This window comes from Phragmites australis, chromosome 4 (genome assembly GCF_958298935.1).
Source record: "Phragmites australis chromosome 4, lpPhrAust1.1, whole genome shotgun sequence".
In the NCBI taxonomy this organism is placed as follows: domain Eukaryota; kingdom Viridiplantae; phylum Streptophyta; class Magnoliopsida; order Poales; family Poaceae; genus Phragmites; species Phragmites australis.
Genome location: NC_084924.1, coordinates 14,817,225 through 14,842,091, shown reverse-complemented (window position 1 = coordinate 14,842,091; position 24,867 = coordinate 14,817,225). Strand labels below are relative to the sequence as shown.

Genomic DNA, 24,867 nt, shown 5'->3' with positions numbered 1-24,867 from the left:
ATATAAACAACATAATGACTACAGGTTGCCACAAGGGAGATGCAAATTGCGAATAGTCATTAAATACTATTATTAAATACTAACAATAATAGATAATTCATTACAACTATTACATAACTTAATATTAACTACAAACCACATATAAAATAGTTTGGATAAAAAAAAACCCTCATAAGGATTAAACTATGTGCAGGATCATCTTCCTCATCATATAGGCTGACGTAGATCACATTGGTGAAGACGATATTGTCTTCATCAACACTGTACAAATGACATGCCTATTTAGTTTGTTTGTACTACTACAAAATTTATATAGTGGGACGTCTCTATACAGACAGATCTATAGAGCTATTTGTACAAAGGGTACTACATACGACTTCAAACTAGAACCGTCTGAGAAAATAATAACGAGTAATTTCAACAAAATAAGATGCTACAGTACATACGGTTATAAACTACAACCGTCTGTACTATTAGTACCAACAGTATGTACTAGTTTAGAACCGTATGTACTGTTCCTTTTATACAGATGGTTCTAGTTTAGAACAGTCTATACTATATACTGTAATAGTATTAGAACCATCTATATAAAAAAGAACAGTACAAACAATTTTAATTAGACTAGAACTATCTATATTATTAGTACAGATGGTTGTAGTTTGTAACCATAGGTACTAATAATATCTCACTTATTTTGAGCGTATCTCTTATACAAATTATTTTCATACAATGATTAGCAATGAACGACATGTGAGATGGTAAGAAAGGTTCGCACGAGGTCAGAGGTTGAGAATTCGACTCCTAGAAAATGCACTCGTGACATTTCACATGAAAAATTGTATAATTTACGATCGTACCTATATAATAATATAGAGGGTTGATGTGGGTTGGAAAATAGTTTTTTAGCTTATAAAACTTAGTACAGACGGTTTTATTTGGAACTGTCTGTACAAATGATTTGTATAGACTCTTTTCTATAGACGGTTCTAAAAAGTATTCCGCACGAGATTTCTAAACCATCTATACAAATAATTTCTCTTGTAATGTTACCTCCATCAATTTCAGTTGAGTGGATATGGTGCTCCAACTGGAAATTTTGAAATCTAACGAAAACTTCGAAACTTCTTAACATGCTCTACCAAATGGTTGTATTACAACTAATAAACTTTCATTTAGATAGTTAAAATGGTAGACCCACCTACTAACTCCTACTGTCATTACGAATGTTAGGAAACAAAACAAAATCACTACTTTTCTTCCTCACATAACATATATAACCCAAACAGATGATATTAATAATAAGAACTCACGAGGACAATATAAATTAGGTGTGAACATTCTATATGCATGGTGCACTTGTTGTTTGAAAGATGAGACCCACAATCATATTAGGATCTAGAATCCAGAATTTTCTTTTGGGCGCCCTTGACCTTTAGTATTTTTTCTTTTTTCATTGTAGCCAGTTCCTATTCATGTGCTTTTTTTTTTCATAAGATGGAAATCATATAGGACAAAGAGAAATTCAGGATTTGTGCACTCACTGGCCATGTCCGGAACATGGGAGTCTTTTTTTCTTATTCCAGTGAGAATTAAACTTTTTTATTGTGACATTCATACGTTCCAAATGGATCAATACTACAAAATTAGTGAAAACAGATGAAGTGTCATAGACGGTTTCTTAGACTCATCACTGACAAAAATACCTATAGATGGTTGCTAAGACTACGTTTGTAACACGACTATTGTCTAGGTGTGCTAGAACTCACATACGATTTTTACAAATATATATGTTTCTATCATACAGATACAGATAGAGTTTAGAAAAATTCGTCTGTGATATTGTTACAGATAGTTTCTTGTAAGATCTGTCTGCATCTGTATGATAGATACAAACAAATTTTCTGAAAAACCATATATAGTTAAAGACCTAGGTATTATTTTAAATTTGATGCCCGCTCCTCAGCTTCCCAACCACCCATAGACACAAACCACTCATCTCCTTTACTAAAGCAACTAGAAGTTCATCCCCCTCGCTCTCCTCATTGCCATCCGAGCCCCTTTCGCAAAGTTTTTCTATGGTTTGTTTTCTCAAAGGAGGTTTGAGATCTGGGTACCGAATCCCCTTCCTGAATTGAGGTGAGTAGGGTTTGTATTGTGGTTTTGTTAGGGTTCAATTCGATCTATGTACTGAGGGTAATGTGGTGTTTATGTGTCCCATATATGCATTGCTTTTGTTCACTGCTGTCAAGCGTTGGGAGGATAGGGTCTTTCCTATGGCTGCTTGGATGCTTAGTGTTGATTTTGGTCCTGTGGAACATGTATTCTTCGTTGCTGTGAAGGGCACCATCGTAGACTTAATTTTTGTTGTGAATCACGCTCTATTGTCTTTTATTCCCGATGAAAACTTCTCTATGGTTGTTTCTCACAATGGAAACACTTTCGTGAATTGCAAGACTTTTTTAAAACCGTCATCTCTTACTTAATAAGGGCTGATAATTTGAAAGTAATGTAGTTTGGTTCTAGCACATGACTGAGTTAGTCAGGATAAAGCCTGATCTAGAGGACAACGAGATGATGATTGAATGTGATGTTTGGGTTGACATTGTGGTGAAACACATGCAACTAAGATGATGTCAATCATCTCGTCCTTTTTAAAGATGACATCAATGATGCTAATTATCTCATCTTTTCTAGAAGACGACGTCAATGTTGTCAATCATCTTATCCTTTTGGAAGACCAAACGATATAATTAGAGATTGTATATAGGTTTATGTTCTGAATAATGTATGCTGCTGTGATTATGTATATAGAAAAATACATTCTTATGTATTATATATCTGTGTTCTTATACGTTATATATTTGTGTGATATTCTTATTTGTGATATGTATATGTCTGTGATGTTCTTATATATATTATGAAGTGTGATATATGTCATATCATGAAAGCAGTCAAGAAGCAAAATAGTTTCTCAGAGGAAAATAGTCACACAAATGTTTTTTTTATATAGGTGGGCTTCAACAAAAATCGTATGTAACCCTTAATACGCATGTGTATATACGTGTAGCTATATCACAGATACAAGTCTTATTTATATTTGTCTATGTGTAACTCTGTTACAAACGAAATTGTAACCGTTTATAACAAGTTTGATATCACATAGACTTTTATAGAGACATAACACATAATTGTCTATAATAACCTGTTCTGAAGTAGTGAACCCTTATACATTATTATTTGTACATAGCTTTAATTAAAAATAAATAAAACTGGTTAATAATAACAGACAGCTCAACACTGCTTGTTATTAGGTAAACGAACGTATTAAAAACCTAATAAGTGCGTAGTGCTCAAGGAGTCGGATCAGGAGTGAAGCCAGTGCACAATGAGTAGATGAACCTGCGCAAGTTCCATAATCGTGCCAGGGTCTGTCTTAAATGTCATCTTTTATAGTTCAAGTACTTTCTTAATAGTAAAATATAAGTAATGGAATTTATCAAAGAGATGTGTTCTTACTTACTTTCATTTATAAATGTATGTCATTTCAATAAGGGGCACTGACTTTTAAATTTTACCGCTAATATATATGAGAAAAAAGCATACTTCTTTCTATCCCAAATATAAAGCCATGCTTGGTAGGCTTCAGCTCCATATTAGATCTTAAGTTTGTAGATTAAGATAATATGATTTAAACTTTTATTTTTAGACTAAAATCGAGATAAAAGAATTTATCCAAACATCCTCGATGTACATATTAGATCCAGCTCCACGAATTTCTAAAACTAGAAATACCTAGCTCTAATTTTTTTTTTTATTTAGAGCTCTGCCAAACCAGCCTAAATCCATTTAACACTCTTTCAATTCACAAATATAAGTCCATCAATAATTCAAATGCATCTTTTTATTTCATTCTTCTATGTCTACCCCTACTTAAATGTACCAAATCAATACAGTAAACTTGTCACCCACCTTAACTTTAAAAAATAATAGATGTGCAATAGGGTTATTGTACCTCTCACCTTAATTCTTGTGCTCAAGTCCAAATGAACATATATTTGGATTAGAGGAAGTATTCATATTGGCCAAGTGAAAGTAGCGCTAATATGCTCTATACAAAAATGCTGCCCATTATACAACAGTTTCGTATAAAAAATGATATGTGCATATTCATGACAGAAAGAATTGCATAATATTATCATGTGTTAAGCATATATTGCAATAAAATTGTCATATTTGTGTATTAAATAATATATTCATTTTTGAAATGTTGCTCTTTTATGATGGTAGGAAGTAACCTTGTGCCATATTAAAAATAAATACATTTATATAAAGGGGAATAACAAATAATCATTCTTTTTCTAAAAAAGATATATCAATTTGTGATGAAGCAGGGACAATAATGTGTCATATCACACATGCCCGCGCGCACCAAACCAATGAATGCGTTGGAGAAACTCTCTTATATAATTGGGCTGTCATACTAATAAAATTATGAACTACTAGTAGATACATATGAAATGGAGCATAAAAAATTAAGAGGAAATTAAAATAATAATCTCCACTAAGGTGGGTCCAAATAAACTATCAAATTAAGGAGCCCACTTTTGATTCCTGGATTTGCATTACCATTGTGACAAAGGGTCGCTCTAAAATCATCGCTGACGTCAAGCTGCACCATTTCAACGTACGGATAAGGACATATTAAAATTTCCATCATATAGTACAAACTCATCGTGTCTAACCATTAGTTTAAAATTTATGAAACTTTTATTAAGTGAAAATAGAAGTATACCCCACATCTGATACTTGTGCACTGAGCACTTGCTAGTAGAGAAAGATCAAAGAAGCCACTGCATGTAACATGGGCCATCATGCCAAACTCTATCCACAAAATAAACTCCATGGAAAAAAAGTGCAAAGTGATCTAGCAGTATTTTCATTAGTGGAGAAGCAGCCAGAATCTTTTAAACTGCAGAGATACAGTATCAGCAACCTTTGCAACATGATCCTGTTCTTGTTAGTTTTGGGAGGAAGTACTATATATGACCAACATATTTGATGAACAAAACCATTAGTGGAGGTCATTTCCTGCATTGCAAGTTTGCTTTTGGTTTCAATAGAACTCTTGTTAGGTAGTGGTAGGTTAAGATCTAATGAAGCGCTATCGTCATTGGAGCCACTTTTTTTTATTTATTTATACAGTTGCAGCTGAAGAAATTCGATTGAGCTGTTGAGATGCACTTTTAATTTGGAGACATATAAATAATGCACGACAGGTATGCTAGAAATATTTTGTACGTCCTTGTTATTCAATTCTGTCCATAAATGATAGGATTTAGAGTGATGCTTGTTTAAAACCTTTCAACAAATAATAATTGTATAGACCAGTTGTTATAGCAAAAGGGTTTCATTGACAACTTGGGCATTCTTAAGTGAGATTCTAACACTAAGGATCAGAGTAAATAAATATGTGCAATTTGTCGGACTCTAGTTTATTGCGGGTGCTTGCAAGCCCTGCATTTACAGCTTGTAAAATTTATAAAGGTTGAGAGATATGATTCATCTTGTTCTTCCACTTTACACATGTTATCCACATGTGTAGATAGAAGACAATAAAATGAGTTCTTTAGTAAACGGAGTGTCTGTGCAGGGTAAGAATTAACACTAGTTCCGTGGAGACTTTTCGTGTACTCTCTGTGATACAGAACATAAGTCGTTTTATCTATATTGGTCAAACTTTTTTAAGTTCTAACCATATATATATAATGGTATTACTAGATCCATATAAAATATACACAGTTAGCGAGTGACTTAGAATACAAGAAAAAAGAATTCAGTGGAGTAGTAGTCAAATTCCACTTGTGCAACCATAAAAGTAGTGAAGAATCAGTCTGGTACAATATAGTGAAAAGCACAGAATACAAATTGTCAGTGACTTTCTTTTTTTTTAAAATCACTTCAATAGTAAGGCATGCAATAGTTTTCCTCAAAAAGGTTTTGATATGGCAAACAATACAAACGTGTGTTGGATCTCCAGCTCAGCTGTGGGGCTGATTCTGCACTGAGTTCCTTCCCGATGCTGCACTCAAAATCTTTTTTACATTGGTTGGTGGTGCCCTGATGTGTGACCACTGCTCTTTCCCTCCTACCACTTTTCCATCCTCACCTTACTAATTTAAAGCTTGTTTGATTAGGTGTATATATTTCAAACAGACTTATGTTATTATTTTAAGGCTTATTTGATTAGCTGTATATGTTCCAAACAGACTCACAAGATGTAGTATCTTGGTGTTTGATTGCCTGTGCCATCTTGGAGTTTGATTTATGAGATGCAAAATCACTGTATGAGTTGGCTCCTGAAAAATGGATTTAACTTGCATTTCTTTAGAGCTAGACTCGCAGGATGCATGCCTAGCACAGTTAATAATGCTATTAGTATATAGTTAATGAGTAATAACTTATATTAGTATATTTCAAATTGAATTAAGATTTAATATGATAAATTAAGTACTATATAGTGTATTTATGCAAAATAAACATCACGTTAACAATTAATTTTTATTTTAATCTCATACAATATATACTCATACATTCAACCAAACACAATCTCTTCTTAACCAGATTAAACATATATAACTAACCAAACAAATTACTATTACATACATTTAGTCTAACTGAGACAAGCCTAACTTGTAAATACGAACAGTCTCAAACATTCGAGCAACAAAAGCCCCCATTATCCTCTGCCTATCGTTGACACCCTCATGTTCTACTCCTTCGCAACTTCCTGCATTCATCCTACTAGGACTAAAATATACTGCTCACTTTGCCCTAGTAGAGAACGAAGATTCAGATTCTAACCTACATGGAGTTGATTCAGACAGCTTTTTACTAATAAATACTCCATCCATTTCAAAATAGCTGATGTTTTAGCATTTTGTATAATATTCAAAATGGTGTCTTCAATTTCAAAATAACTTTAGTCAAAGTTTTTCAATTTTATCCCTTCTTTAAGTAACTTTCCTCCTAATTTGAGTCTCATTTCTAATGTAATTAATGATATTAAAAAAGAGTAAGATAATTATTTTATTTTTCATCTTAATACTTATACTTAATTTTAAAATATCATCTATTTTAAGACGAAAAGAGTATGTCTTAGAATACGTCCAACCCAACTTTTACCCTTTGACTATATACAAAAGTATTCAAACTTATCAATGATATATCTCTCTCTCTCATTAGCAACATATAATTTTATTATTTTTTATTTATACATATTTAGAAAACTTAATGGCCAATGGTCAAATCTGTACGTAATTGGATGCGTCTAAATCCCAACCGACAAGTAAATCGGACCGAAGGTAGTACTCATTTGCCGTAGAATAAACTTAAGGTCAGTTTGGTTTCTTGAATTTTCCTTAATCTGTATGAGCAGATACGTATAATCTTATAAAGAAATGTGTTTAGTTGTTTATATTTATTAAGAGCGGATGTAAATATATGGTCTTATTCTGGCTGAGGAGTTCGATCTTCACTTCTTAGCCTGGCTCGACGGATGTAGGCTCTGTATTTGCTCATGTAGGTGAATTCACTTATTAGTATCACAAAATCATTTTCATACAAGTAACTAATCACAATATCAACTTTTGCATCCGCTCATGCAACCTCAGATTCAGTCAATCAAACAGAAAATTATCTTAGCATATCTAGACGGATACGACCAAACAAACACTCTTCTTTTCAACACATATAACTCCACTCAACTTGCTTCCCTTCAACCTATTTATACGATGCAGCTCTATAAAATATCATTCGAGCAACCAAATATACCCTTAAATGCTCCCTTTGTGCAAGAGTTTGACTGCCCTTTAGCGCTGCTTCTGTCTCCTGGCTGTCCTCTCATAGTGCAAATTTTTGCATCTTTAACCTCTTTTGGATGACACAAAGTTTGATTCCCCTTGCTTCAGCTTTGGTGAGCTGTATATGTGTATTTTCTCCGATCATAAATATTTAATATTTTAATTAAAATCTGATTAAATTTTTAAAATTTGACTGTCAATAGCTTTTAAAAATTTTAGTTTAGAAACTAAAAATGATATGCAGATTTATTTTGAAAAATATTTTTATAATATTATATTTTATTAGATATTATAACTGTATTCTAATAGAAAATAGCAGTCACAGTTGCATATTAAAAACCATAAAAAATCAAAAACATTATGTATTTTGACCAGAGGGAGTATCTTTTTCATGCCATTCTGCCTAGGTGGTTTTTTTAGAGTGATATCATGCACTGGTCCTGTGGTCCATCAACAATCGGCAAAGAAGCCAAGAAACCCAGGATGCAAATACGGTCCCTGGAGTGGTGATGCTTGTGGGTCATCCAGCATTTTTCTGCGTGTCCTCACCTAGCTCATGTAACTCATGCAGGCCAGAGCAGCAGCCTGTGAAATGCTAAACTGCTCTGGAGAAAAGAACCGGCAAATCTTTGTTCCAAGAATACCAAATGAAATGGGAGGTTTAAGTCAGTCTGGCGAATTTAAAGGAACAGCATCCTAGTTTACTGATAACCCTTAGCGTATAATACATGTGCAAATGGGACAACCCAGCATTGGATATTCAGTTCACCAGCTCACATTTTCTTTCCCTTTTCATCTGTCATTCCATCGGCGATAATTTGTTGTTCTGACTCTGTTGCCGAAGGGGAGACGGCTCGTTTTTGCTCCCTTCGGAAATTACTCAGATTCGCATGTTGCTGATATTTGTATTTTGGACTACGAGAAACTTGTGATTTTGCAGGAAACAGTGTAATTCATACAAAAAATTCCGTTCCAAACGGGGCAGCGATAGTGCTCAACCTATTCTTAGGAGCATGAATTCCCAGTTAAGTCAGATACATACTCTATTGTTTTGTGAATTTATAAACAACTCAATAATGCCATTGCGTGTCACTAACAATCGCAATAGCTTGTGGAGAAGACAAAGGAAAATTACTCAACAAGGTAGGACAGAATTAAAAAAGGAAAATCCAAGAGTCTGAACCAGCTCAACTACCGGGCGATCACAGGACATTTTCAGAAATCCGAGGCAATCGATGATGGGTACAAGCTGTCGATATCACGAGGACCAAGATACACTTTACAATTATGCAAACCGGACAATATGAATTTGTCTTGAGCAGTAAACATCGTCAGCAACAGGTCATCACAAAATGAAAGTTAAGTGCAAATGGCAATAAAAAGAACACTCAGAGAAAATGACACCAATGATGCATATGGTTGAGCCTTCCACACAAGCTAAAATCAGTCTGAATGCAAGCAACCTGACGGGGCAACGTTACGTGCAACATCAGGATTCAGGGAGATCGAAAGTGGTAGGAGCAGTAGAGAATAAACAACGGCCGGGCCAAACAGCCTAGAAGATCTTGTTGAACTGGCCGCTCAGGGTGTCCTTGAGGTTTGAATAGAGTCCACAGAGGGAGTATTGTCGCAGGTTGGACACCTCATACCATGAGTTCAGGACTGACTCGTGCTTGTCGGTGCCAGAGAAAGCCAGCTGGATGCCGATGCTGCAATCGACAGGCCTTGGTTCTTGCAGCTTTGTGTTCTAATGGCGCAAGTTTGTTTGCCGAGGCAAACAAAATTTGACTTGCCTGAGCAAGCATCACACCCATCCTTCTTCCAGTGCAAGTTTTCAAGTCAGACTTTGCTGAACTCAAGAACCTAGAGAAGTGTCATCAGGTAGCAGAAAGATTCAGAATTTCTAGTCTCCAAGTTCACCCATGCTGGACATAACAGTACATTTGTAGTTCCTTACCAGGGTGAAGCTGGACACTGTAACCGAGGAGTTGGAGACAAAGATTGGAACAGATATTGCTGCATACTTCCTACCAGCAAATGCTACCATGTATCCACCAACTGAAGCCTAGAAAATATGCACAAGATCTGGGTAATAGACTGACAATTCCAACATTAGATGCATGCGTTTAACCATGAATACAGAAAACAAAAAAGCTACTTGGAGCTGACAAGTGACCATCAATGTGCCATGACAATGTAAACTTGATCGGTAATAACAAAATACAACCTAGGTGATAACACAATACAACTGATGCTTTCCTCGGGACATTTATTATTTTATTGTTGTGGTCATATATGTGATGTGTGAAATAATTTGTTTTATTATTTTAATATCGTGAAATCACTTGTTTTATTGCTATTTACATTATTTTCCGGTTCTGACGATTATCTTTTTCGGTTGAGTAAAAGACAACTTCCGTGTTTAACATAAATATTTCATCATTTCCTCAGTACTTTTCTGGTTCTAACAATTATTGTTTCCAGTTGAGTAAAGAACAGGAAGATAAAAAAATACGAGAAAAACATGAACTAAATGATCTGTCCACTCGAAATTTTACCAAACAAAGATGAAACAATTGTCACAATATGATTCAACAGGTTTATTTCTGTACTAGAAAAGATTACAGAAAAAAATCCCTTTACACATCACAATAACTTAAGATCAAAATTGTACACAAAAGAAACTCAACGCTTGGACTAAAACCCACGCCGACATCGCCAATTACGTCAATTGGTCAATGGCGGAGATGGGAGATGCGTGAGCAATGGATGGAGATGCCGATGGATATTCCACATGTACAACCTCACTTGCACCAATGAACGACGTCTCACTCGTCGGTGAACGTTGGGGAGCGAGCATAGCAAGACGGAGGGATTCACATCCCTCTCAAATCGACCCCACCAGGCATTGACTACAAATCCGGATCTGGAGATCTTCGATGGTTTATGGGGGATTTGAGAGGAGAAGGAAATAACCTATATTTAAAGGCTAGCAGGGTGGCTTTTTCCGGTTGCGCGCTAAATTACACATTTTTCATGTTGCGGGAGTAAAATTATTGTTTTTTCTGGTTGCGGTAGTAATCTTCCGGTTTTTTCGGGTTGCGGAGTGGATGGTGCATTGATTTTTCGGTTGCTGGAGTAAACTTCCGGTTTTTACCCGTTGCGGCAAGGATGGCGTGTTGAATACTTATTTAGTGCACTGGAAGTTAACAAAATTGGATGGTGGTTATGATTCGTATGGAGTGGAAACAATTTTGCATGTTGTGAAGAATTGAAGATGACAAAGCAAACTAGTGTTGATACTGCATAATTTGAACTACCTTTTGTCATCTCATATGCAAATTACTGATGAGTTAAATTTAGGAATATGCTCTGGTTTGATAGGACATGCTGGCAATAGTAGTAGCCTCTGAGTGATTCAGATGATATAAACATGTCCTACAAGCTTGTGCTTTTATCGAAATTCAGCTAGGTATGATTATATGTGTCTTACATTCTTGCTAGAACTTTATCTGTACTCTTATAGATGCTTGGAGACTGACTGGTGACCGAGTGACAGATTGATGGCAGCGGCAGCTTATTACTAGAATTTAATATGTCCTAAATTTGAGACTTGTAGTATGTTATGTAGTAGAGCTTAGGTATTACATGGAAGTAACCTGTTACTTTTTTAAAAAAAAAAAGTAAAACGTATCTATGTATTGGGTTTCTTAGAAAAATGACGTACTTCCGTAGCCGAATAGGTGCTGCCTAGCACTCCACCTCCAGCTTTGGACAACCAAGAAATGCAAAACAACGTTATCAGGGCCAAGCCAACTGACATCCACCTACTCCGATATGTCCACGAGCACGTACAATGCAACCCCTCCGGATCCACCCAACCTACTTACTCCGAGCGGAAAATCGTAAAACACAAAGCAACCAAGAAGACGAAGCGGGGAGGAAGGGATCTCTTACGGGATTGAAGCCTGTGACGGTGAGGAGGGAGATCTCGTCGACCTTGGGGCGGAAGACGGCGAGCTGCGCGGTGGAGGCGAGGTTGAGGCGGCGGTCGCAGGGGGAGAGCTGCGTGGGGCCGGAGAAGAAGGAGCTGGATCCGCGCGTCGCTGCACGGCTCATACACCCCGTTCGTGTCCCCCGCCGCTAGCTGCGCGAGGCAGGTGGCGGCGAGCAGCATCCGCGACGGCGCGGCGGCGAGATTTTGCGGGGCCGTGGGAGCACTAGTAGGCTAGGGAGCTGGCCGTTTTTTCCTCCTCTGTTTGAAGGGGAGAGCTCGTGGGGTGAGGGAGTGGACAAGGTGAGAGTGGTGGGCCATCCCTTTCAGTTGGATGTGGGCCTTTTGGGCCGTCGACTGTACGGGCCGAGCTCTTTGCGGAAGTCGGGATTGTTTTTGGGCTGGATTTGTATTCAGGTTGCGTGTTGAGCCCACGTCAGTAATGTTGGCCCACAGATGAAGATGATGGAGCGGTACCGCCGGCACTCCTTCCATTTTCAGATTTTAGCACAGTTAACTTTACCACATAAAATTCAAATAATAATAGTTTTAACGAATTCTGTTAGATAAAACGAAAATGTTGTTGCTAGATTTTCCATAAACCGTTCTATAACATGTACGACTGTTTACATATATCGATCTGTCAGGAAAATCTAGAGCAGATACTTGTCTTTGCACCTGACAGTCGCTGCCTTGACCTCATTACTTGCCTTGAACTCTTTTCTAATTGGCGAGCAGCTCTAGTAGCAATCGACAAATGTGATAGTGAGTCAGTCTATCACTATCCGATAAGCCGAACGTTTGTGGACATTCTTTATTTGTAGCAGTATGTTTGCGTGTGATGTATATTCCTTTCTCTGTTTTGTCTTTTTATAAATCGCAGAATTAGAGCTGGCCACCTTCAATGTCAACGTTGAACTGCTGAAGAATGTAGCAGATAAAAAAAAGGTGCACTAAATCAGAAAAGGCTTGGGGAACCTCAACTTGAAACTTCCTTTCGGCAAAGATAGACGCCAAAGTTTTACCAGGCATCTTCCTTTTTCCAACACGATACATATAAGTTTGTCCTACAAATTTATATACACATATAAGTTTTAGAATTATCATCGATTTATTTGAATCATTATATTTTTTTCAAATATTTTCTACCATGTAGTTAGAAATACTAATAACCAAACGAGTGTATGCATGCATCACCATGTTGATATCCAAAACGATGAGTAAAAGAGAACAGGTGTACCACACAGTAAGGATTTGGTGTCGTAGTGCGACACTTCAAACGATAGGCAATCTTCTTCATCAAACACGTGCTCGAAAAAAAAATGCTACGCAGTCAGCTTGGTGTCTATCGCGAGAGGTAACAAAAAAATTGATCACCGGATAAGAACGGTCTGGTTTGGTAATTTCCTGGAGAATGTTATTGCTAACACTAGTTGTCAACATCAACCATTCTGAAAAGAATCATCAGAAAGGTCAAAATGAGCAACCAAAAACCTAATTGGCGAATGTGAAAACAAAATGACAGCCGCCGCAAAGCGGGAGCAAAGGGAATCATCTAGATCTGGCATAGATATATATTTGGCAGAGAAAGACGTTTCCTGTGCTCCTCAATTGCTCACAGTTTACTTTCAAATCTAGCAAGAAATGCAAGGTGTTAGCAGACGTTGATCAAAAATAGCTTCTTGTTTCTGACAGGATATACAGAAATGCACTCTATCCAGAATCTGTGACCTGAAATTTTACATGCTTTCCTAGGCTAGACCATTTGTAGTAGTAGCCCACTACTAGTCTAGCAGCATAACCAACACAACATGTCCTATCCTTTTCATGATCTAGACACAAAAGTACATAACAGTGGTTGGTATAATTTTGAGGTGGGGCAGATGCAGGGCACGTAACAATCAGTGTAAGCGGGAAAACAGGTAACCTAACAAAGTTCGCCCAGTAGATTCAAAATATTGAAAAGAATAATCTTAGAAATAGTGAAGGGTATACTAGGGTTTAAGGTTGCTTGCATGACTTGCCCTGTTAGGTCAGATTGGCTCTTCCTTTTTCTCCTTACAAAGACTTTATGCAAAAGCATCCTACAACCAAAGTCAAATATGGTCTATTATTATTAATTTATTTATTATCTATTCAAAGGGCCAGAATGACTTAAAAAAACAAGGCAACAACACCATGGCATTAGCACAGGCTAAACCATCAAAAGAGGATTACAGTAAGCTGCATGATTGGTATATATTCAACAGAATTTACAATCCATCGTATTGACAGTGTGCCTCCATGTAACACATAGGATGATTGCACTAACTACTGCACTATTACTTGCCAACAAAGTGTCACGTTCCAACAGTGTACTCACATAGACAATTTGTAGCCATGCCATACTCTCCGAGCAGCACCACGTCTCCAGGTAATAAACTGGGCAAGAAGGGCATACGTTGTTCCTCAAGAAGGTTTTGGAGAGCAGAGATGGACAACTTCTTGTTTCTCCATCCGATCACAGCCCTGGAGTGAAAGCAAAATTGCATTGCGCTTAACATTCTTCGATACCTGAAACAAGAATAGCAAGTTCCGCAGAACCATGGAAGCATTGACAGTGCATTACAATGTGGTCGAGCAAATTACATGAGCAAAGATTCAAAAGAATCAAGAAATAGACGGTAAGGATTTCCATAGGTCGTAACAATGAACATTGCATTGGATCTAGCATATGAACGACTGAAGTATCAGCCACAAAAATGTATTCTCTTACTGAGATCACAATACAAGGCATTGCAGGTTTGACAGAATAAAGAAACAGACAGTAAGGAATATCAATGTACATTAAATCTAGCATGACCTGCTTGTGACTTAGATCATAATGCAACGGTTGTGGTGTAGGGCCCTCATGAGAATTTCTTCCACTACACACAGAAACAACTACCAAACGAAGGAAATGTCTGCATTCAAAGATGGCCTTATCATTGTTCAGCAATACTAGATCAACCATATAGGCCAGCATTTCGTAGTTGGTCTAACATAAGTAGAAAACTTGCAATGCCTGACACAACAACCTAATTTTACAAGTTGCAACCATTCTGATTGATGACACAACAACAATCTAATGTAGTATGCCGCTTTATTATGAAATTGTTAAGCATACAGATTACTGAACAGCCTAATACCCTCACATTCCGTACTATGTACACTCCATTCGGTGACATTTCTCTCCAACACAACACCTAAATAGAAGATTAGTTCTTTCAGCAATGCCGCAGCAAGTGCACATTACCATACCTCAATTCATCTCAGTGTACAAACTCCAACACCCCCAAATGGGGGTTGCTGATGGCCTAGTCACGTAGGATGACTGAGTCTGCAATCTCCATCAGCGGCTCAAGGCACTCAGGGGCAAACTTGCGAGCAAACATGTATGAATATGTTCCATTCGACTTCCTCAGCTCCCTGATCAGGTGTGCCGATACCTCACCAGGCTGGTACATGTGTGGGTGGCCCGCAACTGAATCCGTCCAGTTTACCCTTGTCAAGGTATACTTGGTGCAACCCTCAGGATCCTGCATATCCAGCAACGTGGGGAAGTAATGCTCCTCCGGGTAGCATGAATCCCTGCGCTTGATCAGACAGGGCTGCTTGAATTTCTTCCACAGCCTCATATCCCTCACAACCATGATGGCATGCCTCCTGGTCAGCACAAAGAACTGCGACCCGGCACGGAACTGATCATATGGCACCTCCGGGAGCATCACATCATCACCTCGGGCATAGTACCTGTCGTGCAGCAGCGTGGCATCGTTGTCCATGTTGTCCATTATATCTATGAAGCTGCGGTGGCGGCCATGAGGGCCGGCATTGTCAGAGAGGAGTGCGTTGTAGAGAGTGGGGAAAGGGTGGAGCGGGATGCAGGACTGCGACAGGAGCGCAAAGAACTGGTTGGAGGGGTCGTCGAGGAGCGCGGTGGCGAGGAGGCGGCGTGCGGCGGAGATGAGAGTGGGGGAGGCACGCTGCGTGGCCTTGGCGGGGACGAAGCGGCCGCGGAAGGAGGGCGTGGGCGGCAGCTCGAGGACGGAGTAGGGGTCGGCGTGGACGTAGAGGTTGAAGAGGTGGTGGTGGCCGCGGAAGAACTTCTCCCAGAGCGGGGAGAAGACGAGGTCCGAGTTTGTGAGGAAGAGGAAGGCGACCTTGGGAGCGGGGCGGCGTCGGAAGAAGTAGGAGGCCGCGGAGGGCATCGGAGTTGCCGAGGAGGAGGAGAGGATGGCGCGGCGGAAGAGGGCGAGGTCATCCGACTCGTCGGCGTCCGGGATGGCAGGGAGCATCTTGGGCGGGAGGAGGCGAGGCCCGAGGAGGAAGACGACCGGGATGGAGACGAGCAGGAGCACGGAGAGCACAAACGGCGAGGTGTACGCCGTCGCCGGCGACATCATCTCCGGCCAGCGGCTGCCGCACCTGCCTCTTGGACTAGGATTCGCAGAATGCGAGCAGCTCGCGGCCAATGCAGCGGATCTTGGGTGCGTGGTTTGGTGGGGGGCAGAGATCAGATTTTTTTTCCTCCAAGGGAAAAAGAAGAAGAGATTGAGAGCGATTGATGGAGACAGTCTCCTTCAAATTAGGAACGACGAAAACGCCCGGCGAACTGGATCTTGCGATTTAGGGACAAGCTACCAAGGCGATTGAAACACGACAAAAAGAACAATCGGGAGATTTCCTGCTCTATAGCAAGAACCAGAGCAACCGAAGGAATCGAGTAGCTGATTCCTCCAGAAATGGCCAATGGCACCGCGCCTCTAGGCTCCAACCCGATCAAACCCCGGCCATCCCAGCCTGGGGCAAGATCCGCAAACCGCGAGAACGACCCAGGGCCAAGAACAGCCGAGCCAAGAACCCAAACGGGGCCAAAGCCAAACCCGGAGCGGAATGGGGAATGGCGGATCCGAGAGCGCGACCCGGCGCGGAGGAGGTAGCCAGCGACAGATCTCTGGGTCGCGCCGAGCAGGGGAGGGACGAAACGGGGGAGGCGGAATGGGAACGGAGCAGGAGGAGAGTGAGGCGGCGGAGGAGGACGATGGGCGGTTAAATCCGGGGCCTGCTCGTCGCTCTAACGGGACGGTGGGCCCGACCTTCGAGTTAATTAGGGGCGGGCGATGCAATTAATCGATGACGCCATTAGGGGTGCTTAGTGGCTGCCCACTGTTACTTCGGTTTCGGGGGCCGCCTCGCCTATTTTTGGATCACGGCGGTTGGATCCGGCTGCGGGCGCGAATCTCCAGGCGCCCTCCCCTCCTCCTCCGCGCGTCTAGACCCGTCTTACTAGAGAGAGGCTAACGATGATCCAGCGCAGTCACGTCACGTCACGTCCGCTGCTGGCCGGATGGTGGTGGGCGGGTGGAGGCTGACGAGTGGACCCACGTGTCGGCGGCCGTGGGTGCTGCACCCTTTCGGCCATTTTTTAAGAAATCCCAATTCAGCATAAAGACACATATTTAGACTGTCTCCAACGGTGTCTCGTCCCCATTCCTCTTCCCTTCCCGATGGCAAAAAGGACGCGAGGGGAACCGCGGGCGAGGTCCAACGGAGTCCCGTCGCGGGCCGGCGTGGGAGGGGATAGGAGAGAGGTTCCCTCGCCCGAGGGAACCTCTCTCCTATCCCTTCGCGGAGAAGCGGTCCGGGGAAGTCGTATGCGGTTGGGCTCGCGCGGTGCGTCGGAAGCGAGGGGCGTCGACGCAGGCGAGCACGAGGAGGGCGAGGAAGGCAACGGACGGTTGGCGCCGCCGCCGGCGCTGGTCTCCCAGAGGCTAGATCCGCTCGTTGCTGTGGACGGGAGCGGCCATCTGTCCAGAAGGTACACCTTTTTTCCTCAAACTCCATCGGATCTGAAGGAGAGGCGGCAGGTTGTAGGGCGGAGTAGGTCCAGGGGACGAGCGCCGGTTGGGGTAGTAGGCGTTTCGGCCGTGGCGTGGGGTGGCGCCGTCGGAGGGGAGGTGGGCGACGGGGACGGGACCTGTGGACTTGGGCGCCATGTCGATTTGGAAGGGCGTCTCGGGTAGGGCCGGTAGACCGGCGGTAGGCAGCTGGATATGCGATGTCGGCCTCGGCATGCCTGCCGGCGACACAGAATCGCACTGGGTACTGAGACTCCCTCCTCCATGTTGTAGATGGACGCCACCACGCTTGCCAAGCTTGTGTCCAACCTGCAGGATCATGTGCAGGGGGCGGCATCCGCGTTGAAGAAGGTGGCACACGAGAACTTTAGTCCGGAGAGCACTCCTGCTGCTGCGGAGTTCAACTTAGCCCTTATGGAGGTCGAGTCAATTGCAGCGGATTTGGAGCAGATTGTGTTCCAAGTAGAGGATGCTCTCCAACGTGGTGTCGTGGCGAACCAAGTTGTATTGGCCGACAATAGCAGTGAGGCTGTTGAGGATGAACCTTCGAGATCGAACGACCTTGACGACGATGATGTCATTCCGGCCGACTGGACCTCAGAAGACGAACCATGTGGTGATACGGACGACGGCTTCTCCGTTGAATCCGATCGTTCGTGGAGGCTGTAGTCGGGTCGGTACTTTGTGAAATAGTTGTGTCATATGGTGTGGACTGTTGGACATGATGCCTTTTGATAATTTGTGGTTCAGCTGTCACTTGAACCCGGCAAGGCCAGTATATGATCAATGTAGCAACCACACTGTTGATGATGGATGTATGCTGTGCTAGGTTTTATGTACGCAAGACTTGTTTAGTTTGAAATCGGTAGGATTTGGGAGTGCTATGTCTGAACTATGAAGCATTATGCGATGTATTAAGTCCCTGCAATGTATGAACTATGAAGCATTATTATGTATGGGTTTCCTTCCAATTTCATATGCAATTCAGGTGTTGGTTCTTGTATGTCTTGTTCATCTCTTGCTAGGTTTCCTTGTATGCTTGTCTTCGATGGAGATCCAGTATGTGTAGCTATTAAGGTCTGTATGTGTAGATATGAAGGTTAACTATTGCGTCTTTACTGTCAAATTTGTTGCATTGCGGTTATTTTTCTTGGTTCATTGCTGTCAATTACCTCAATTTTGTTCGAGGCAAGTTGTGGCATGAAGAATTTAAATTTACAATGTACCAGTTTGTTGGCACCAAAGCACTTGTACCATGAGTCCTATTATTCGTGGTAATCTGAGATCTTACATTATGAGTTACATTATTCTTCCTAGGTAACTAGTATGGTTCTCTTTGAAGGAGGTCCTGTACAGGATGGCACTAGTATGGCATGAAACCTTCTGTCTATATCCATGCTAGTCTCAGATCTTTCATTAATGTCAAATTTGGTGCATTACTGTCTGTATGGCAACCTCAGGACTGCAGTAATTTGTCTTTGTCTCTTTTACAATTTGTGGTAGGATTGGTGATTCTCGCTAATGTGCATGAACTAAGCTGTGAGAGTATTTGAGACAACCTTACTGCACCATAGTCTGAATAGGCAGTATCCTTTGGTCGTATGGAGTATCCTGTATGGAGAGTATTTGAGACAAACAACTGTTGGCAAGAAGGGTATCCTTTTGATCATGCAGCTTCTTTTATGTATTACATAAAACAAAGTTATTTGTGATTTCTGTTTCTGAAATCAAATCCATTATTTCTATCCTGGATGTATCATTGGGTTAATTATCTTTGAAACTATTGAAAACATAACCTGTACCTTTACTTTTGTTGGTAATGTGCCCCCATGAGAGCCTTGCAATATTTGTTAACTACTTATACTCGAGGATTAGGTTCATTATCATGCTAATGTATACTTGTCCTTGTGCTCTGCAGTTGCTCTATGGATCCATTTTATGAAAGCTTTCTGCAGGACGGCGTGCAGCGGATGGCATGGTCGGTGCCGCCGCTGCAGGGGGGACCGTCCAGTGAGGAACCATCAGCACAGCTGGGGCATTTCGTGGTTGCGGACAGTCAAGAATTCCAGCCCGCAACGGAACCGGACCTCGGTCATTTCAACATTGGCAGCGATGACACAGGGGCGAAGAAGGTGACCTCCGCAAAGAGGAAGAAGAAGGTGGAGAACAAAACGGACAGGACAAAGTGGACAGATGAGGAGGATGAGCTGCTCGTGTCCGCATGGTTAAACGTGAGCCAGGATCCGGTAGTGGGAACTGATCAAAGCAAGGAGACATACTGGGGCAGGATCGCCAAGTACTTCAACACGTATAGGAAGCCGAATATGATGCCGAGGTCGGACAAGGCTTTGGTGAACCACATGAAGCTCATCACGGACGCAGTGACCAAATTTGCTGTGCACGTGAGGAAGGTGGAGCAGCTCAATCCAAGCGGGACCAACGAGCTTGACAAGGTAACTAACACAAGCTAATGAACCTTACTTGTATGATATTGTCCACAAATCAATCCTGCATGCTGGTTGTTTGTGAACTCGTGCTTGCGAACGTAACTGAATCCTATGTATGATATTGTAGAATTCTATTTTTTGCATCACATGTGTAGAAGGCCTCTTCAGTACCCATTGTGTTCAACAGGTGTATGCTTGATGTTTGTGAACCCTTGCTACCTGTCTGCTTGCTGGGTACAAGTGTTGATGTATATTTAGTTTTGTACACAATGTGCCAGTTCTGTAGATTGTATCTCATGGTTTCCTTTATTCGCAGATGGCGCGGGCTTGCACAGCATACAAGGGGATTGAGGGCAGGCCTTTTGCTTACATGCATTGCTGGGTGATGCTTGCCGAGCACCCCAAGTGGCACGCGCATGAGTCCGCCAAGGCGCAGAAGATGAAAGATGTGGCCGACGCACAGAACAGCCATATTGCAGGGACAGAATTCCCGAACGACGCAGCATCCAATGCATCGGCCGAGGTTTCTAGGCCCATTGGAAGGGACACAGCAAAAGCGGCTCGTGCTCGCAAATCAGCCTCCACAGCATCTTTGCCTACCGTTTCGCTCGGCATGTATGACACACAACTAACTGAAATCATTGAAACAAAGAAGGTTATGGTGGAGCTGAAGAAGGAGCAGGTTTCTGTCATGCGTCTTCAAGCATCCGTCCGAGTAAATGATCAGGATGAGCGTATAATGAAGGTCGATTTGGATAGTGTTACTGGTCCCCTCAGAGACTACTACAAGGGGAGGCAGGAGGAGATCCTTGCGCGGTGGAAGGCCGCAGGACATATCCCGTAGTTGATGATGTGTGGATTTGCGAGACCTGTATCCATTGCAGACATGTGTCGTGTAATCTGTTATGAATTGTTGTGTGGACCTGTGTGTGAGCTGAATGTGGTCGGCTAAAGTCCCTACAAACCTATATCAGTTTGCTTCACTTCCATGATTTCACTTGTGTGCTTCCTATGGTACATCAAGTTGCTTCCAAATATGCAAAACCTGTACGCACAAGTACATGAGTTGGTATGTTCGAAAAGGAAAGAAGAGGGGAGCCCTGGCCGACTGGTTTGACCGCAATGCGCGTATAGGCAAAAAACTCCAATTGCTCAGTACACAACTAAAACAGATTGCATTTGAATCATTGCTACAAATCCATTGATACATTACGATTACATCTGACATAACTGAAACAGACATTACGATACACTGCGATAGTAAACATTGACATTGAATAAAGCGATGACTGACAACGCAACGACAGCGCGTAATCTAGATGGAACGTGATGACAAATCTAATGTGCTCCATGACGACTCCATAAGTGCTCCACGAGATCATCACGTAGTTGGTGGTGCAATGCCCGGTTCCTGATTGCTTCAGTGACTTCTATGTACTGCAGTACAGCCTGGTCAGGATTGCGGCGGGCGGTCGCTTTCTCGCCCATGTAATCAAACACCTCGTCCACATCTGGGCCGGTCCCCTCGTCCTCAATGATCATATTGTGCATTATGACACATGCAGTCATAATGTTGTGCAGTGTGGTTTCATCCCACATTCTTGCTGGACCGCGAACTATGGCGAACCTCGACTGCAACACGCCAAATACGCGTTCAACATCTTTCCGGACAGATGCATGCTTGGCAGAGAAATACATGCTCTTGTTCCCCCTAGGCGCTGAAATAGGCTTAACTATGGTCGCCCATTCGGGGTAAATTCCGTCACCTAGGTAGTACCCCATGTCATACGTGTTACCGTTAATGGTGTATGACACAGGGGGCGAAGTTCCATCCGTGACCCTGCTAAAAATGTTAGAGCGGTGCAAAACATTTATGTCATTAAGACTACCGGGCATCCCAAAAAAAGCATGCCATATCCAAAGATCATACGATGCAACCGCCTCCAAAACTATAGTGGGTTTGCGTGTATGACCGGTATATGCACCATGCCATGCTTTCGGGCAGTTCCTCCAAACCCAATGCATGCAATCGATGCTCCCCAGCATCCCGGGGAACCCTCTCTGCTCGCCAATGGCTAATAGTCGAGCAGTATCCTCCGCGGTGGGAGCACGGAGGTACTGCTCGGAGAAAATCCAGACAACGGCTTGCACAAACTTTCTCAGGGCGAGCCTCGCTGTGCTAGCCCCAATCCGGACATACTCATCTACTGCGTCCGCACTGACTCCGTATGCCAATTGACGTATGGCAGCTGTCATCTTTTGGAGGGGACTTAGGCCCAGCTTTCCAGCGGCATCCCTCCCCTGCCGAAACCATGGGTCGTGGTTCTCCACAGCAGCGGCGATTCTCAAGAACAATGGACGACTCATCCGAAACCTAAGAAGGTGAACATTCGTTACTACGAATCACAACCCACACCTTTGTTAAGTACGAAAAATGGTCTCACCTACAACAGAACAATGTATGACCATACACTGGCATGTCGGCGAAGTAATCCTGAAATAGCCTAGCAGCTCCTTCCTGGTGCCCACAGTCTATGACCGCATGTCCGGGCACGGAGCCGCGGTGGCGGCGGTGACATTGGGCACCAATTTGTTCCTCCTCGATGGCGACCTTGAACAGCAAATCATCCTCCTCGTCGCTGGAGTCTGATGACAACATGAACATATCTTCGGATGAAGATGAGCCCATTTTGCCAGTGTCAAATGTGGAGGCAATTGTGGTTATCTGCTATGGTAGGTGCACTCTTTTATAGCGACAACACACTTCCCGTGCAAGGAACCCGCGCCTGGCTTCCCCTGTAAGCTCCCAGGCATGTGCTCAATTGCTTCCAGGGGAAGACACTTCAACACGAACACAGGACACGTGTGATTCCTTTCTTCCATGAGAAGGATGTACTACACGAACGTAAAAGCGATACGGGTTCAAAAAAATACCGTTGTACGAAACACATATCCATACTGATGGTACCAGGCATCGACCTCTGCTCTTCGGATTTTGGAAATGAACAATACAAAGAAACATAGTGGTTTAGAGATTTATGGTGCAAATGATAGAATATTTGTATACGCGGCCGTATACGTAGTTGTATTGTTCGTGTCATGGCAATCTTGTTTGCGTCCCCTACTCAGCACGTATACGCAACCGTATTGTATACGTTATGGCAGGTATGAGGAAATAATAGAATATTTGAAGTCTGTTAGGGAAGGGAATGGGGAAGGAAATGCTGTTGGAGTGCAGGAATTTGAAGGGAACGAATCTGGGAAGGGAATCCCTTTGGGAAGAGATTTTGGGCTGGGAAGGGAAGGAAACCGTTGGGGACAGTCTTACATCATCACATTTATGTATTTATGTTATATCTATTAAATATTAAGATGTAGATATAAAACTTAAAGATTAATAAAGTCGTTGTATGGTTGTATGGTAGCCGTGTATGCATTATGGTGATGCTGGCCGAAAACTTAGCTGCCGTGCATGCATTGTGGCTGACCAGAAATATTTTGTACGTTTTTTATCCTGATAGGTAACGTATATTCCTGTACTGGACATTCTGGAGCAATTAATTAAGCAACTTATGAGACCATATCAAGAATAAATTGTATTCCCTCGAATAAAGTAAATGCAGGATGTCGTTTTGGACAGTGACAGATGAGTATGTTGTCCGGCAAGGTTGTGATGTTTACTCCGAGATAAATGTAGTTGGAAGAAACTCTAACCGTCGGTCGCGACGGCTTAATATTGTTTGTACTAGTACTTACTAGCGGAATTACTATGTACGAAAGACGCTGCAGCTCGAACTCGATCTCCACGAGTACATAAACAAATGGTTGTGTTCAACTGTTGATCGAGTTTGTAGCCGTTTATGCCGGGGCAACTGGATAATGCAGCTGTTTCTGCCTAAGAATAATTCATGTGTCTTAATTTCGAGTTAGATTTCATGATGCATGACATTGAATTCATGCATTTTTGATTTTTCATGTCCGTATGTTTTTTTTTCATGCTTTCTAGAAAAGCCCTTGTGTATCCGCATGTCTTTTCTGCATTTGCGATTTTTGACAGAAAAAATGTGTGCATTTTTCGTAGGTCGTAGAGCGAGCTAAGCAGGACTATTCCCATGTGGACAAACAATGAAAATTTCAAGCCCAAAAACACGAGCACGTCATCTTGTTTTGACTTTTGTAGTCTTGTACGGTAGTACCCCGTGTCAAGATCTAAGGACTTTGCCGCACGATTGAAAGAGAAGCTGAAAGCAAGTCTCACTACAAACTCTCCTTTTCAGTTCTTCTTGATTTTTCCCCTGCAAAAGAAGTTTTTCTTGATTTTCAGCAACATATGATCTGCATTCAGACATTTTATGATGACGGATATTGTCTCAACTCAGATTTCTCAAACGCGGGAATCTAACATGAATCCCGATCGATTTTCCTCTTGCAAAAACACACTCCCGAGCCAGTTTCATAAACGCTTTTCTTTCTTTCTGTTCCTCACAAGAGCGCGCGAGTCTCGTACACGCTCTTCGTTCATTTTCTTCCAAAGGGCCCGGCCCCGGCTGCACACGTTCTCCAATCTGCAACAGCACTTCTACAACATCACATTCACATCCACATCTGATTGAAACGAGGCTTTTAAAAAGCGTGAGAACATGCAGCTACCCATCTAGAGTAGAATGCTGCTAGATCTGATCCGGATC

The 24,867-nt window shown here is 42.0% G+C and overlaps 1 protein-coding gene and 1 pseudogene across 5 annotated transcripts; both read right to left on the bottom strand.

Annotated features, from left to right (window-relative positions):
• Positions 1 to 9,257: 9,257 nt before the first annotated feature.
• LOC133914626 (uncharacterized) lies at positions 9,258 to 14,439 on the bottom strand (annotated as a pseudogene).
• Positions 13,417 to 17,033, bottom strand: LOC133915797 (glycosyltransferase BC10-like). Of its 5 annotated transcripts, XM_062359110.1 has the most exons (4): positions 15,133 to 17,032; positions 14,216 to 14,406; positions 13,849 to 13,937; positions 13,417 to 13,487 (listed from the first exon to the last, which is right to left on the bottom strand). In XM_062359110.1, the coding sequence occupies exon 1, from the start codon at positions 16,275 to 16,277 to the stop codon at positions 15,189 to 15,191; it is 1,089 nt and encodes a 362-aa protein (XP_062215094.1). In that variant the 5' UTR covers positions 16,278 to 17,032; the 3' UTR covers positions 13,417 to 13,487; positions 13,849 to 13,937; positions 14,216 to 14,406; positions 15,133 to 15,188. The 5 variants fall into 5 exon arrangements, with proteins under 5 accessions (XP_062215094.1, XP_062215093.1, XP_062215095.1 ...); XM_062359109.1 differs by lacking the exon at positions 13,417 to 13,487 and having other exon boundaries at positions 13,688 to 13,937; XM_062359111.1 differs by lacking the exons at positions 13,417 to 13,487; positions 13,849 to 13,937 and having other exon boundaries at positions 14,008 to 14,795; positions 15,133 to 17,033.
• Between the last annotated feature and the right edge of the window lie 7,834 nt (positions 17,034 to 24,867).

Bases quoted from the DNA above. Each gene is read 5' to 3' on its own strand.
- LOC133915797 (XM_062359111.1), bottom strand. From the start codon at position 16,277: ATGATGTCGCCGGCGACGGCGTACACCTCGCCGTTTGTGCTCTCCGTG.